The sequence below is a fragment of the Vulpes lagopus genome, chromosome 10, assembly GCF_018345385.1.
Source record: "Vulpes lagopus strain Blue_001 chromosome 10, ASM1834538v1, whole genome shotgun sequence".
NCBI lineage: Eukaryota > Metazoa > Chordata > Mammalia > Carnivora > Canidae > Vulpes > Vulpes lagopus.
In genome coordinates, this window is record NC_054833.1 from 104,554,692 (window position 1) to 104,571,897 (window position 17,206).

At 41.9% G+C, this 17,206-nt stretch overlaps 1 protein-coding gene and 1 long non-coding RNA gene across 13 annotated transcripts in view; one reads left to right on the plus strand and one right to left on the minus strand.

Annotated features, from left to right (window-relative positions):
- Nucleotides 1-17,206, minus strand: part of PKD1L3 (polycystin 1 like 3, transient receptor potential channel interacting) — a 67,232-nt gene that overhangs the window by 8,933 nt on the left and 41,093 nt on the right. For 9 of the 11 annotated variants that reach the window (XM_041770667.1, XM_041770668.1, XM_041770663.1 and 6 more), the window contains 6 exons: nt 12,790-12,889; nt 9,744-9,881; nt 8,796-8,981; nt 4,997-5,312; nt 3,594-3,727; nt 544-668 (listed from right to left, as the gene is read on the minus strand). In XM_041770667.1, the coding sequence (XP_041626601.1) occupies nt 544-668; nt 3,594-3,727; nt 4,997-5,312; nt 8,796-8,981; nt 9,744-9,881; nt 12,790-12,889 (999 nt within the window). Of the gene's footprint in view, nt 1-543; nt 669-3,593; nt 3,775-4,996; nt 5,313-8,795; nt 8,982-9,743; nt 9,882-12,789; nt 12,890-17,206 lie in introns of those variants that run through there. The other 2 variants (XM_041770671.1, XM_041770670.1) reach the window with 2 other exon arrangements.
- On the plus strand, nt 587-17,139 carry LOC121499694. 2 transcript variants are annotated; one of them, XR_005990214.1, is made up of 4 exons: nt 587-2,379; nt 9,448-9,583; nt 11,010-11,165; nt 17,099-17,139. It is a non-coding gene; the product is annotated as an uncharacterized LOC121499694 (long non-coding RNA). The 2 variants fall into 2 exon arrangements; XR_005990213.1 differs by lacking the exon at nt 17,099-17,139 and adding an exon at nt 12,839-12,917.

Here is a 17,206-nt window from a genome sequence, read left to right on the forward strand (position 1 = left end):
CCTAATGAAATATTTTAACACCAGCAAAAGATTAAGCTGGGTACTTGTCAAATCTAACTTGGACACAATGGGTTATGGTCTTGGTTCTGCTCTAGAGTCACAAAGAGCTGTGGCTTACAGAAAAGGTGGCTTCCTCTAATACAACTTTCTTGGATATGTTCATTCCTTCATTCAGGTTGCTTAAATTTAAAAAGGTTTCCAAATTAGTTATTGAGCCTGAAGATGTGTTGGCTTAAGATCAATTCGCTTTTGGTGCCATTACCTGTGCTTTTGAGTATTTGTTCATATTTTCCATTCTTGCTATTACCTTATATAGGGATAATGCGACTGTACAAAAAATAGTATTCTTTTCTACAGACTTAATTCCTTAACTCTGGGAAACTGGAAGAGCTACTTGGTAGAAAGCCAGTCAGCCTTTAGCTGAATTCAGGCCCTGGAAAGGAACAAAGTCATAGCCATTAATTCTAGTAATAGCTCATTGTGGAGCTCCCTGGATAACATGGGAAACCTTAGAATTTCTTACATCTAACACTTTAAATTCACCTGTATAAAGGCACAGTAACAGACTAGTAGGTAGTAGACGACTTGTGAGATGACAGACCAGGCAGAGTCCTTCTTTGCCTGAAAGGAAGTTAAAGTGTCCAACCTCAGCGAGGTGAAGAACGTACCTAACAACAACAAAAAACACCTGTGAGTCAAGAGTCTTCAAAGCTTGTGTCCTCTTCCTTTCAAACTCTGAAATGAGTGCAGCTGTTCCGGGATTATCTATTTTTTTTTTAAGAGTTTATTTGAGAAAGAGAGCACATGTGTGGGGAAAGAGACTCACGCAGACTCTGCTGAGCATGGAGCCCAACAGGGGGCCCAGTCTCACAAACCTGAGATCATGACCTGAGCCGGACACTTAACCAACTAAGCCACCCATATGCTCCCCTGGATCACCTATTTCAAATGTTCCTGAATCTCTACATTTCACACGATATTTCCCCTAGAGCTGTCATGGATATTAACAGATCATGCACGCAGTCAGATGCACTGACTAGTTGTAATAGTGTTTGGAAGAGAACTGATGACTACAATATAAAGTGTGGAGAGAATGGAATTTAAAGCTATTTAAAATAGATCTTCAGGGACACCTGGGAGGCTCAGTGGTTGAGCGTCTGCCTTCAGCTCAGGGCGTGATCCCGAAGGCCTGAATCAAGTCCCACATCAGGCTCCGTGCAAAGAGCCTGCTTCTCCCTCTGCCTATGGTCTTTGCCCCCCCACCCCGGTCTGATGAATAAAATCTTTAAAAAAATAAAATTGATTTTCAGAAATTAGTATGATGAAAGTGCTTTGAGCCACTTCAAATTTAGCTACTTTCTAAGTATAAAGCATTAATACCCCATGAAGACTAGGTATCCTGGGAATAGTCATTTATATAAGGATAGACTAAAAAGCCTCAGATTCCAGCTAGGACAGTGAGATTATTGTTTACAAATTCATGAAAGGTGGGGCACCTGGGTGGCTCGGTTGGTTTAGCGTCTGCCTTGAGCTCAGGTCATGATCTCATGGTCCTGGGATGAACCCTTGTCAGGCTCCCAGCTCAGCGGGGAGTCTGCTTCTCCCTCTCCCTCTGCCCCTACCCTCCCCTGCCACTCCTGCTCTCTCTCTCAAATAAATAATCTTAAAAAAAAAAAGTGAATCCTTTAAAAAAAACATATAAGAACTTGTGAATATAAACTTTCATTAAACCCCAAAATTTTAGAATTGTATAAGAGAAAGTACATTTGAGAATAAAATTAATTCCCACTTCATATCATTAGCTTTTAAGACTGGGATTTTCCCATGTTTACTTTTTAGCCCTATTTTTTTGGTAGTTACCAACAATAAAAAAAAACCTTATAAAGACCACAGGAAGCCTTCATAAAGCTTCATTCAGAAGGAAGTACAGAGGTCTACGCTGAGTATAACACTGCTGATCAGAAGTAACGCCTGGTGGTAAATGGAAGGCTACTAGTGGCAAGTTCTGGGGACAAGACGGAGAGGAAGCTTGGTTAGGAAAGACTTCCTGTTAAAGGTAGGGGAAGTGAATATACAAGTTTCCCTCTCATCTCATTAAATGCCACTAAAATGATAGTGAAAGGAAAAAAAACCTCAAAGTAAAAGAAGAGGGTAGATGACAGCAACGAAGTGTTGGAAGCTGGAAAACAGAATGACACCGACAGCAGATTCAAGAAAGTTGAAACCAAAGTCAGCTGTGTAGGAAACCCAGAAACAAGCCTGGAAAACTGCCAGCACCATGTACTTCTGAAGGTCAGGTGGGACTGAAAATAGAACTGATTGCAAATCGGAACATAAGCAGTTGGATCCCTGATTTCCTCCCTCATCGCTCACAATGAGGTATTTGCTGCCTATCCTGCCTTCCACCACCCTAAAACTAAAGGTTTATTTTCTATTGTTGAGAGAATGTGAAGTCACGGGCACCAGGTATATTTCCAAGGATACTGGGATCCCCTCATTTTATCTTTTAAAAGATAAAATGAGGGAATCCCTGGGTGGCTCAGTGGTTTGGCGCCAGCCTTTGGCCCAGGGCGCGATCCTGGAGACCCGGTATCGAATCCCACGTCGGGCTCCCTGCATGGAGCCTGCTTCTCCCTCTGCCTGTGTCTCTGCCTCTCTCTCTCTGTCTCTTTCTCTCTCTCTCTCTATCATAAATAAATAAATAAATAAATAAATAAATAAATAAATAAATAAATAAATCTTAAAAAAATAAAATGCAAGATAAAATGATAAAGGCTGCTTGATACTTCTTGAACAGAATGAGATTTTTACTTCTAGGAGGAGTTTGGAGATGAATCAATGATAGATCCTTGCAAAGGGTAATTATAAATTCTAAGGAAAATGTAGAAGAAAAGAAATTGTAATATATGGTTCATCTTTGAAAAATCATTTATATAATCACAATAATGGAAATATTAAACCATAATTATTACTATGTTGGGAGAATAAGGAAAGCTAAAAGAGTGTGTGTGTGTGTGTGTGTGTGTGTGTGTGTAATATGTGGGTATAAGAAAGTTAAATGTTCATCGTAGGAAGAAAGAAATAGATAATATCTAAAACTGAAAATTCATGAAATAGGTAATAAGCATGTTAATTTTTAAATTTCAAAGAACCAGTTAAAATAGCTGGAGCTAAAAAAAAAAAAATAGCTGGAGCTAACTGTCTCTGGGAATAAGGTAGGGAGGAAGAGAAGATGTCTAGTTTTGGTATTGAACTATTTTACTTTTAAAATTATGTATTATAACTTTAATTAAAATACTGTATTTTATTTTTTTTAAGATTTTATTTATTTATTCGTGAGAAACCCACATAGAGAGAGAGAGAGAGAGAGAGAGAGAGGCAGAGACACAGGCAGAGGGAGAAGCAGGCCCCACGCAGGGAGCCCGATGTGGGACTCGATCCTGGGTCTCCAGGATCACACCCCGGGGCTGAAGGCCGCGCTAAACCACTGAGCCACCCGGGCTGCCCAAAATACTGTATTTTAATGGTATAGAAGAAAGAAACAGCTCCGAAGTACCCAGGTCAGAGGGAGAGGAGAGATGAGACCTTCATACCCATGTTGTTGGACTCCAAAATCAGGGTCACTACGCAGAACAGGTTCACATTAGCATTGAAGACCACAAATTCCACAAAGAGGCTTTTGGTGCAATGGTCAAGCCAGTGGCTCTGTTCAAGATGCTGCAGAACACTGGGAAAATAAAGGGGGACAGGGCCAGCGACTTTCTCCATTTAACCCTGCAAAGGAGAAAAGTGCCCTGGCATTTCCAATATCACAGACCAGTTGCAAAGCTGCATTTCCAAATCTAGTTTACTTATAAAATATTATTACTAATGCTCAAACTTTCACTACTGTAAAATATAAGTTTAGAAGACTATAAAGATGAAGGTTTTCATAATAGCATTCATACTAAGATTAAATGATCAAGAAAACGTATGTGGTGCTAAACATCTAGGATAGGATTATTTTATGTCAACTACCTCTATTACTCTATTTCTACTTCTAAATGTTAAATGCTACTCTTTATTTATAATTTTATTTATGTATTTGAGAGAGAGTGAGCAGGCCAGAGCATGAGTGGTGGGGAGGGACAGAGGGAGAGGGAGAAGCAGACTGAGCAGGGAGCCCGACCTGGTGCTCAATTCCAGGATCCTGGGATCATAACCTGAGGTGAAGGCACATGCTCAACTGACTGAGCCACCCACGTGCCCCTAAATGCTACTTGTTATTAATAGCTATTCAGTTTTGGGAAGTGTGAGGAGTGGAAATGTCATTATTTGGTTGGCATCATTGTTTTTGAGTAAATTCTTGATATAAATTTAAATGAGATAATTTAAGCCCTTTCATATATGACGACAAAGATTCTTATCACATAGACATACAAAACCACTCTAAAGTCTCCAGCAATTTGACTCTGAATTTTGAATTGATTGTGGTTCATGAAGGGCAATGTTTCCTGTTGAATTTGAAGATTACAGTTTGCCTAAACAAGAGATATCTGAATTGAAACTGGTAGGTATTTTCCCAGACGAGAAAAAAAAAAAAGAGTCTTGGAAAACTACCAAACTAAAACATATCTGTAGTTTGAGGTTGAATAAGGAATTTATTTTTTATTTTTTATTTTTTAAGATTTACTTATGAGAGAGAGAGAGAGAGAGAGGGAGAGGGGGGCAGAGACACAGGAGGAGGGAGAAGCAGGCTCCTTGTCGGGAGCCCGATGTGAGACTCGATCCCAGGACTCCAGGACCAACGCCCCGGGCCAAAGGCAGGCGCCAAACCGCTGAGCCACCCAGGGATCCCAGAACAAGGAATTTTTAAACTAAAAGATTGCCTTAAAAGCCTAAGAAGTGTCTACAAATGTTACAGACAACAGAGTAGCATTATAGCAGCTGTAATTGTCCTAAGAATGGACGAATGGACATATCTTGGTTCCCTTGTCCAGGGCTCAGGCTTGCTCACCTGATTGCAGTACTGGAGCTTCTTCCAAGTTTCACAACATACCCTCCTCCTGAGTAAGTGGCATGTTCCCCTTGGATAGGATAGCCACCCAGTATCTCTTGATTCTGATAATGCCAAATGCTGTCTGATTTTGTGATGTTTGTATCAGGGGGGCCCCAGTTTACTCCATAGTTCTCTGTATCCTCTTGATCTTGGGGAGATAGCTTCACTTGTTCGTGGGGAGACATTCCAGTTGGAAGTAGTACGGCACTGGGAATGCGAATCTGACGAAGCAGAACATTGCCCAAAAGAAAGGAGTTCCCATCAGCAATAAACCCTAACAAAAGAGTACAAGAAACCATTTTTATAAATGTTTCATTAAGTTAGTAACAGAAAATGCACATTAAAAAAAAATCTTATTTGAGAGAGACAGAGAGAGAGAGCACGCACGCGCACACACACACAGCGGGATGGAGGGAGGAAGGGAGAGGCAGAGGGAGAAGCAGACTCCCTGCTGACCAGGGAGCCCAATGCAGGGCTTGATCCCAGGACCCTGAGATCATGACCGAAGGCAAAGGCAGAGACTTAACTGACTGAGCCACCCAGGTGCCCCCAAAATGCACATTTCACCACTATTTTAAAAACCATAATTGGAATTTCTAGCTAATGCAACCAGGTAAGAAAAAAGAATAAGAGGTATAAAAATAAGGAAGTGAAATGATCATAATTTGTAAGTGATAAATAGATGATCTAGAAATCATGAGAATCAACTGAAAGGCATCAGCAAGATGGTGAAATAGGAGGTGCCCTTGCTTGTATCTCCTCTCAGCAACAATAATTTGGCAGCCAGCTGCAGATGAAAGTGGCTTGTGGGAGCTGTGGGGTCCAAAGGTAGGGAACGGTGAAACTCCAGTGGAGCCCAAGACCAGCAAACCACTCTGGGAAGGCAGGTCCATGCCCAGATGGCTGACTCACCCACTGTGGTCCTGACAACAGACCAAGAAACAGCTCTGTCCCCCTGTGGACTTGGCCACAACACCTGTAGGTCTTGGTCCTGCCACCAGCACCATATGCCAAGGGACCCAGGAGTCTCTCCTGCCAGTGTTTCAGGTAACAGGTCTGCAGACCTTAGTCCTAACTGAGCGCCAATCCCTCTCAGACACAGTCCAAGGGTCCCTAGAGGCAAGCTCACCAAACTCAATCTGTCTAAGGATCCTGAAACGGCCCTCAGCTGGACGTGGCTGCAGTACATGAGCAGACCTGCTAGTCCGGAGACCTGCTGGGAGACACACCTGTCAGTGCTCCTGGAGACAAGCCTACCAACCTTGTCTGACTTCAGATCCTGAAACTTCCCTCTAACCTGGCTCCAGCCATGGTCAGGGAGCAGTCCTGCCCACCAGGAGACCTGATGGGGACACATTCATATATCCCTTCAGAACCAGGTCTGTAGACATTAGCCCTGGCTGTGGATCCAGAAGAGGCCTGGGACTCAGTTCAGTCCCTCTCAGCCACAGTCAAGGGCCCATCCTGCCTGCCCAGGGGCTCACCCAGTGACCTCGAAGGAACCCTCCAGAAATCTGGTGGGAACCCCACTTTCTTGTACCTGGTAATAGGCCTGCTCTGCTCCAACCCTTGTCCCATGCCAGCCCTTCTGAACATGGTTCTGTAGTCAGGCCTGTCCACCCAGAGACCAGAGCGGATCCATACCCACCTGAGCCCCTGGTGAAAGGCCGGGAGGGCGGGAGGGCTGGGATAGGAGGGAGGGACTAGATGTTGCGGGGGGGCGGGAGCCTTCCCCTGTAAGCTCCGGAAGGGGTCTGGAATTGTAAGTGGGATAGGACTTATCCTATCAGATTTATGTTTGAAAACAATACGATGGGGAGGATGGAATGAAGAGGGGCACGAGCAGAGACAAGGTTGTCCAAATGAGAGGTGGGAAATGGTACCTTCCTCTAGTTTTGACCTGCATTTCTCAAGACTGCTCTTGCAAAGCCTGTCATCTACTCTAAAGCTCTGGGTATTGTCTGAAAACACCAACACTCACCGGGCTGTTGGGGACGTGAGTAGACTCTTCTGCAGTGCTCATGGGAGTGTTAATCGGTACAATAAGGAAAAGTCTGGCAGTAGCTTTTTAAATTAAGAATGTATGCACATTTTAGCACATTCAAGGTATTCATCTTGCAGATATTATTTGCCTGCTCTCTCTCTCTCTAAAATAAATCTTTGAGAAAAAAATAGGGGCGCCTAGGCGCTCATGCTCTCATTCTCTCTCAAATAAATGAACAAAATCTATAGAAAAAAAAAACATTAAAAAAATTGAAAGTAAAGATTTGTTAGTAGTTGAAGAGATAAATCACATTAGGGGCAATTGGTACTGCTTTCACCTCAGGTCTCCTTCATTATATTCCTTTATCTGCAGATTGCTGTTGTTCTTCCTCAGCCTGTCTGGGTAACTCATGGACGCTCTGTGGTTCCGCTAGCCAGAGCCCCAATCGCCCCAGTTAAAGATAATGATGGACACTTATCCAGTGTATACTATGGGTCAGACATTGTTCTAAGATCTACGGAGTTTTTAATCTTCACGTCAATCCTATGGGGCAGATCCTAACATTATCCTCATCATATGGATGGGGAAACAGAGGCACAACAGATTGTAATTTACCCAAGAACACACAGCTAATAGGTAGAGCACCAGGATCTGAGCCTAATCAATCTGACTTCCAAGACTGTGTCTTTGGACACTATACTGCAGAGCCAAAGACTCTAAGAGGAGGATCATTCCTATCATGATGACACTAGCCTTAGCCACCCAGGGTTCGATTCACTTTTTATTTGGTCAGTACTTTATTCAGCACAGAGTTACAGATCGCACATATGATGTGCCCTGAACCTAGAACCGTCACCATCCAAAGCTGAACTAGAAAGAATCAACACGCAGGGCATCTAGGTGGCTCAGTCTGACTCTTGATTTTGGCTCACGTCATGATCTCAGGGTTGTGTGAGACTGAGCCCGTCATCTGAGCCCTGCTGGGCTCAGTGCTCAGTGCAGAATCTGCTGGAGATTCTTTCCTTCTCCCTCTGCCCCTCCCTGCACAGGGGCGCTCTCACTCCCTAAATAAAATAAGTATCTTAAAAAAAAAAAGAATCAATGTACAATGCATAGGAGTTGCCATCTGTAAAAACTCTTCTAAATGCACTAAAACCAGCTTTATTAAGATAAGTCTTTTAGGTTTCTTTCCCTAGAAACATAGGAGATGCTCTAGATCCCAAAAGGAAGCCATCAATCCTGAGATAAATGAACACAACAGTTTCCAGAATACAGCTTACTTAAGATCTAAAGTTACGGGATCCCTGGGTGGCGCAGCGGTTTGGCGCCTGCCTTTGGCCCAGGGCGTGATCCTGGAGACCTGGGATTGAATCCCACGTCAGGCTCCCGGTGCATGGAGCCTGCTTCTCCCTCTGCCTGTGTCTCTGCCTCTCTCTCTCTCTCTCTTTCTGTGACTATCATAAAAATTAAAAAAAAATTAAAAAAAAAAAAGATTTAACGTTACGACAAAGTGGGCAGCCCGGGTGGGTCAGCAGTTTAGTGCCGCCTTCAGCTCAGGGCGTGACCCTGGAGACCTGGAATCGAGTCCCACATCGGGCTCCCTCCAAGGAGCCTGCTTCTCCCTCTGCCTGTGTCTCTGACTCTTTCTCTTTCTGCATGTCTCTCATGAATAAGTAAATAAAATCTTTAAAATAAAAATAAAGTTACGACAATTGGTAACTGGTAGAAAACACTGAACACGAAGCATCCGAGAAGTGGGTTATGTGTCCATACCTCTGTAATCCCCATAAAGGCTAGGAAGGAGGGTGTGATTGGCCCACAAGTAAAAATGCTTCAGAAGTCTGATCTCTGAGAAACGGCGGGAAAAGCTCTTCCAGAGAGCTTGATGGAGGTAAAACCTATTGGAATTCTGTGCTGAGTAGACTGTGGTCATCAACAAGATAAGGAAGAGGACTTGTACTAGGATAGGAGGGCAAAAATAAATCACAGTTGAGTGGTTAGCTTCGAAATTCTCTACACCTTCTCCCTCATGATTCCTAAGCCTTGGCAATTCCATATGGTTCAACCTAACAACTGTAAACAGATGAGCCAGCGTATCTAGCACGTAGTGGTACCTACAAATATCTACAAATATTGACATATTTCTTCCCAGAATTATTCTGCCACTATTCAGAAATTTTACCTGAAATAAGATACACAAAATCCACATAAAAATGGTTGTATTTTACTTTTTAAAACTAAATGCACCCCTGCCCCCAACCTTTCTCTCTCTCTAGCTATCTATGGAGTGTGTTCACAAGAAAGGGAAGGCAGATTAAAAACAGAATTGGCCTTTTTTGGTCCAGGAAATTTGATAATCCAAACACTCACTGGATGTGCTGAACCAGAGAGCCAGTTTTGAAAGCATATTCATTTCCCCCTCCAGCCTGTGAAGCACACAGAGCAATCTGTGTTATTAATTTCTGTTTGTGGAGGAAAGGACTCATTCAAGCTCATGTGGACATCTCACAACTCCCAAGTTCCCATTTACCACACCGCCTTAGAGTGCCTATTTTTTCAAGGTGAGTACTTTCAAATAGCTTTTCACTGTCCTCTATTTTCTTTTTCTTTTCTTTTCCTTTTTTTTTTTTTTTTTTTGTCCTCTATTTTCATTTTCTTCTCACATCCTCGTGGCTGGGAAACATGCTGCAGGGTTGACACATTACTGGTTGCTCTCCATACCCAAAATATCTCCTGTCAGCTTGAAGAGTTTCTTCTCTTTCATGGTTCTTTCTGGGCGTTTAACTGGACTGTTGGCAGCTGGAGCTACATAGATGGGGTTATTCTTATCTCTTGAGCCAGGTAATGGTGAGCATTTTGCTGTCAAAAACGTAAATGTAGGCCAAAAAGTAGTTATATTTCATTAAGCAGTTATTCATCAACAATTGGTGAAACTAAAAAAAAAAAAAAACAAAAAACAAAACAAAACAAAAAAAACAATTGGTGAAACTCTGTGAGTACCTCCTGCTAAATGCTGAAAAAAAACAAAGAATAAAGCTATCTTCATGGCACTTCTCAAACTATCATGAAGGATTTAAAAAAAATTGCAGTCCACTGGGGATTTATTTATTTATTTTTTTTGATACTTATGTCTCTGAGAGACAGACAGAGAGGTATGGGGGCAGAGGGAGAGGGAGAGAGAATCTTTTTTTTTTTTTTTAATTTTTATTTATTTATGATAGTCACAGAGAGAAAGAGAGGCAGAGACATAGGCAGAGGGAGAAGCAGGCTCCATGCACCGGGAGCCTGATGTGGGATTCGATCCTGGGTCTCCAGGATCGCGCCCTGGGCCAAAGGCAGGTGCCAAACCGCTGCGCCACCCAGGGATCCCAGGGAGAGAGAATCTTAAGCAGGTTCCACCCTGCGCTCAGAGCTCATCACTGGGTTCCATCCCTGAGCTGAAACAAAGAGTTGGTCCCTCAACTGACTGTGCCACTAACCCAGCCCTGGGTGCTGATACTTTTATAAAATATATTAAAAATTAATAATTGGAAAAATGAAGTAAAATAGGAGTATGTAAAATCCAAATGCCATTTTGAAAATTAGACACAATATGTCTAAAACTGGTCTGTTCAATTGCTATAAAACTTTCTACATGTGTACTCTCAATTTCTGTATTTATCTTGGATGAGAAACAAACAGTTCTTTTTTTTTTTTTTTAAAGATTTATTTATTTATTTATGATAGACATAGAGAGAGAGAGAGAGGCAGAGACACAGGCAGAGGGAGAAGCAGGCTCCATGCTGGGAGCCTGATGTGGGACTCGATCCCGGGACTCCAGGATCGCGCCCTGGGCCAAAGGCAGGCGCTAAACCGCTGAGCCACCCAGGGATCCCTGAAACAAACAGTTCCAATCAGCAAACCACGTGGTGGGAGTACTATTCTATAGCAGTGTTTTTCAAATTTCAGTGGGCACAGGAATCACACGGGAATTTTGCTCAAATTTAGATTCTGAGGGGAGACCCAAGATTACACACTTCTGAAAATTCCAGGAGATGCCAATGATGCTGGTCTGCAGACCACCCTGTGAGAAGTATCCAGAGACATGTGAATCAAGATGGAGAGAAAGAAGGAATTAGAAGAGGACATAAAACTTACCAGCAAGTATGTGCCTAGTGCTTGGGGAATCACCAACGAGAAAATAAACCTCCTAAGGAAGTCAGAGAAGGTATCAGAGTGAAACTTGACACTTGTTTTGAAGGATGAGTCAGATACAATTCTCCAAATGAACATGAAAAAAAAAAACCTCTTAGGCAGAGGGAACAGCAATTCAAGAGCACAGATAAATGAAAGGAGAACTAGGAAGGCAGTTGGAAATCAGATTAATTTTTATAAGTCTTGTAAGTAATTACTTACCCCTTAGTAATGTGTTTACCACCAAGCTTAAGAAATAGCTATCGCATGGGGTGTCCAGCTGGCTCAGTTGAAAGAGCATGTGACTCTTGATCTTGGGGTTGTTTGAGGCCCATGTTGGGTATAGAGATTACTTAAATAAAAATTCAGGGCGCCTGGGTGGCTTAGTCAGTTAAGCATCCCACCCTTGATTTCAGCTTAAGTCGTGATCTCAGGGTTGTGAGATCGAGCCCAGCATTGGGCTCCATGCTGGGCCTGGAGCCTGCCTAAGACTCTCGTCCCCTCTCCCATTGCTCATGCTCACTCTCTCTTAAATAAATAAATAAATAAATAAATAAATAAATAAATAAATAAATAAATAAATAATAAATAAATAAATAAATAAATAAATAAATAAATAAATGTAATTGCCACTTATAAAGTCTGATAGTGTTCATCTGGGATGGTATCCCTTCCTTTCCTTCAGAGAGCTAATCTAATCCTGAATTTAAGTTTATAATTTTCATGCATTTCTTCATTAAAAAAATATATACACACGTGTGTGTATATATATATGTATGTATATATGTATATATACTTGTATTGTTTCCCATAATTAAAGAATTGTGTTAGTTTTTTAGCTAATCATTGTGTTTGTGAGGTTCACCTGCACGATAGACGTAGCTTATTTAAAGGACAGTTTCCCTCAGGCTTAGTGACTGAATGTGAGAAATAGGAATTTAGAATTACTCTGACCTTTTTAGAGAGTGGGGATGTTCTTCTTGGAAAGGAGGAAATATATAGGCATCTGGATGGTGCAGTTAGGGTTAAGCGCTTGACTCTTGGTTTAGGCTCCGGTGATGATCTCAGGGTCTGGAGATCTGGCCCCACGTTAGGCTCTGTGCTTGGCACAGCATCTGCTTTGGATTCTCTCTCCCTCTCCATCTGCCCTCTTGCTCTCTCTCTCTCTCTCTCTTAAATAAATAAACAAACTTTTTTAAAGCATGAGAAAATATAGTCAAGAAGGGGTTTGCAGGGCAGGCCATCCTGATTGGAGAACATCTGATTTGAGACAATATGAAGGTATCCGATACAGGTGGTGAGTGGTTGGAAACAGCCCCCGGGCCTCAAGAGTGAGAGAGATTCGGGAGGAGATGTAGGACACAGACGCAGAGTAAAGCACTGAGGGAACATGAGAGGACCCTGGAGAAAGGCGTGAGTGTCGGTGAGGCACTGGTTTGTCTCAGGCAGTGGATGGAGGAGGAACAGCCAGCTATTGAGAGGCAAGACTCCGGTACAGAAAAATCTGAGTCAGTGACATGGCTGGATGTCCACTGTTCCGATATTTGTTCTTTGCAAAACCAGATGCTGGTAGTTAGAGAACTATTGGAATTACCCACGAGTGCCAAGATCCTCCTTGTCTGTTGTTCCTTCTCTTTGGTAAGCCACGGCATCCTGCTCAGCATCAGGGAATTGAACAAAGCAAGGAAGATCGCCTAGACAGGAAGACCATAGAAGAAGGTGACACCGTTACACAAAGGTGAAGGTATAATTCATGCATTTCCATTATTTGGCCCTTTACTACCATGGAAAACTGAAAATTAGGGAGTTTCATAATAATTCTTGCATAACCAGGGACCTGGTTAATACAATGTTTATATTTATATTTCTGCCTGCAGTCCTTAAACTGCTTGGCTAGGAAAGCTTAAACTATTGAATGATTTGTGATGATCCTTGCAAGTTATTTAAGAACACCTGTCTTTGCATGATCTCAGATGAGCCGGACGGAGAAGCTACACTTTTTTTATAAAAGATTTTATTTATTTATTGATGAGAGACACAGAGAGAGGCAGAGAAAAAAGTTAGAGATTTTAAGAAAATCTTAACATTTGGAATATAAACTATCACTTTTAATATATCCAGACTAGCTTTCACATCACTACATTTTTTTAAAAGATTTTATTTATTCATGAGACACACAGAGGGAGAGGGAGAGATATAGGCAGAGGGAGAAGCAGGCTCCCTGTGGGGAGCCTGATGCAGGACTTAATCCCAGGACCCTGGGATCACAACCTGAGCTGAAGGCAGATGCTCAACCACTGAGCCACCCAGCTGCCCCCATCATTAAATTTTCTTTAATATTTTTAATGGTTCCCTGGCATTCCATTATATGGAATTATATGGCTATGGCTATCTCATAAGTGAAGCAGTGTCCTATTTTTGGGCATTAAGTTGTCGCCAATTTTTAAAAATAAAGTGCTCAGAATTTTCTCAGGATAGGTCTTTAGAATTGAAGCTTATTTACTAAAGGGATGCAGAATTTGAAGGCTTTTCCTCTGTTAGCACAAGATTTTTCCTCAACCAGCAGTGAATGCCCATTATCTCTGGTATCACCATGTATTATCATGTTTTTACCACTTTCATTTATTTTTTAAAGTTTTATTTATTTATTTTAAAAGATTTTATTTATTTACTCATGAGACACAGAGAGAGAGGCAGAGACACAGGCAGAGGGAGAAGCAGGCTCCATGCAGGAAGCCTGATGTGGAACTCGATCCGGGACTCTGGGATCATGCACTGAGCCAAAGGCAGACGCTTAATCACTGAGCCACCCAGGGGTCTCTAAAGTTTTATTTATTTAAGCAATCGCTACACCCCATGTGAGGCTTGAACTCAAAACCTTGAGATCAGGAGTTGCAGGCTTCACTGACTGAGCCAGCCAGGCCACCCGTGTTGCATTTACATGTTGGCTGGTCCGCTGACTCTTTCAGTTACTTTTTTTTTTTTTAATGTCACAGGTGTTTATGGCTGGGAGACAAGGAGATAACAAAGTTATACACTTTGCCCTCTGCACCTAATCTGGATAACAAGTGGCCATTCATCCACACACTTTGAAAGAAGTGACACAACTGGTCACTGATCATGATGCACAGATGTTATTTAGGTAGTGATCTGTGGACTGAAGAGCTAGCAACAAGTAGTTAGAACTTTATGCAATCACTCATGGGTAAATGATATTTCAGCTATGTTGCTGGGACACTGGTGTTATTTAACTAAACCATGTACCTAAATTCACGTACACGGAAACCCTCCAAAGCAAGGACTGCCTGAATGCAAGCATGTGTCACCTAAGAACCAAGACATTCTCCTATCATTATCACACTTAAGGAAATTATCAATAATTTCCTTGTATAATATCCTACTCATATTTAAAATGTCTTATTTATTCAAAGGATCTAGAACACTCCTCCATCATTAATTTTTTTCATGATATTGTCTTTTCACAGAAGCTATTATTCAGAGTATTACCCCAAGTATGATCTAAGGACTAGTGATCACTGGGAAATTGTCAGGAATGCAGACAGGTCAGCCCCATTCCAGAACTATCCTCCATTTCAGTGTGCCTGGGTGGCTCAGTTGGTTAAGTAAATACCTTTGGCTCAGGTCATGATCCCAGGGTTCTGAGATAGAGCTCTACATTGGGCCCCTTGCTCAGCAGGGAGTCTGCTCCCCCACCCCCCACCCCATATACATGTTTGCTCTAACTAACTAACTAACTAACTAACTAACTAACTAACTAACTAACTAACTAACTAACTAAAAAAACCCAAACAAACCTGATTATGCCTGGAACTAATTGAGGCCTTTCAATATAAATTCAGTATTTCTTTGCAAAAGTGGATTGTTTAGTTTTTTTTTAAAGCTTTTATTCATGAGGGACAGAGAGAGAGAAAGAGAGAGAGAGAGAGAGGCAGAGACACAGGCAGAGGGAGAAGCAGGCTCCATGCAGGGAGCCTGATGTGGGACTGGATCCTGGGACTTTGGAATCATGCCCCGAGCCAAAGGCAGACGCTCAACCATTGAGCCACCCAGGCGCCCCAGATTGTTTAATTATTAACACTTCTACTACTGCATGTCAAATACGCTTAGACTACTATCTAAGTCTCTTCTTTCTTATTCAGTATTTTTATTTTTATTTTTTTTATTTTTTTTAAATTTTTATTTATTTATGATAGTCACAGAGAGAGAGAGAGGGGCAGAGACACAGGCAGAGGAAGAAGCAGGCTCCATGCACCGGGAGCCCGATGTGGGATTCGATCCCGGGTCTCCAGGATCGCGCCCTGGGCCAAAGGCAAGCGCCAAACCGCTGCGCCACCCAGGGATCCCCTTATTCAGTATTTTTAAATCTGTACTTCATGTTTTGCATTATTTTTGTTTGTATGATTTTCCTGGTCATTAATTTGAGTCTCACTAGTGACATCTCCTTCAACTCAACTTCTGAATTAAAAAACATTTTTTTTTAATTTATGATAGTCACAGAGAGAGAGAGAGAGAGAGAGAGAGAGAGAGAGAGAGGGGCAGAGACACAGGCAGAGGGAGAAGCAGGTTCCCTGCACCAGGAGCCCGACGTGGGATTCGATCCCGGGTGTCCAGGATCGTGCCCTGGGCCAAAGGCAGGCGCCAAACTGCTGCGCCACCCAGGGATCCCACTTCTGAATTTTAAAGGCTGGTAAATCACATTTCATTTCTGTGTTTGATATAACTGAATTTCCTTAAGAGATCTTGTTATTTTTTTTGTCTCTCTACTCCAGCAGTTTTTTTTAAAGAATTTTTAAAAATTTAAGTGATCTCTATATTACGTGTGGGGTCAAGCTTACTAAGTGTGAGATCAAGAGTCATAGGCTCCACTGACTGAGCCATCCAGGCACCGTATCATCCTCCAGCAGTTTTTCATTAAGACCTACCTACTCCTTGTTCTCTCCAGGGTTTGTGGGTCTCAAATGGGACTGTACACCAGAGTCACTTGGGAAGTTTTAAATGTGCTGGGCCTTGGAACCCATCTCCAGAGATTACTATTAAATTGGCCTGGAGTGAGGCCTGAATGTCAAGAGTTTTAAGAGCTCTCCAGCTTTGCTTGTGGGAGTTCTGGCCCATCCTCCAGGGTCCTTAAAACAGAAGCAATCCTGTCACCAAAAACAGGATATGGAAAACTCTCCTGGACAAAATTCGGTTTCTTCAACAAATGCACTGTGACAAATAGCAAGAATGGAGAGTGATGTGTGGACTCAGTATAAAAAGTACTTAAAAGACCAACTAATTGCAACACATGGACCTTATTTGAATCTTGATCTGAACAAAGTAAACATAAAATAAACATTTATGAGACAACTAGGAAAACTGGAACATTGACTTTAAAAAAACGTGATAAAATACACATAACAAAAACTTACCATCTTAACCTTTTCATAGTATAAGGTATGTTCATACTGTGTAAATATTAAGACATTAGTGTGATAATAGTTTTTATATTTATATTTTTAAAAGAAAAGTCTTTATCTTTTAGAAATATATACACTAGGGGGATCCCTGGGTGGCTCAGCGGTTTAGTGCCTGCCTTCAGCCCGGGGCCTGATCCTGGAGTCCCGGGATCGAGTCCTGCATCAGGCTCCCTGCATGGAGCTGCTTCTCCCTCTACCTGTCTCTGCTTCTGCGTGTGTGTGTCTCATAAATAAATAAATAAAATTTAAAAAAATATATATATATACACTAAAATACTTAGGGATAAAAGGATATGAAGTAAGGGTTTTTTTTTTCCCTCCCAAAACAGATCAAGCGAGACTGACTTGTTTTTGGTAATGAAGTAATTATTGTAGCTGGCTAACAGAATAGGAGAATTCATTACACTATTTTTTCTTTTTTTTCAGATTTTATTTATTTATTCGTGAGAGACAGAGAGAGAGACAGAGACTGAGAGAAACAGAGAGAGGTGGAGACACAGGCAGAGGGAGAAGCAGGTTCCCTGTGTGGAGCCC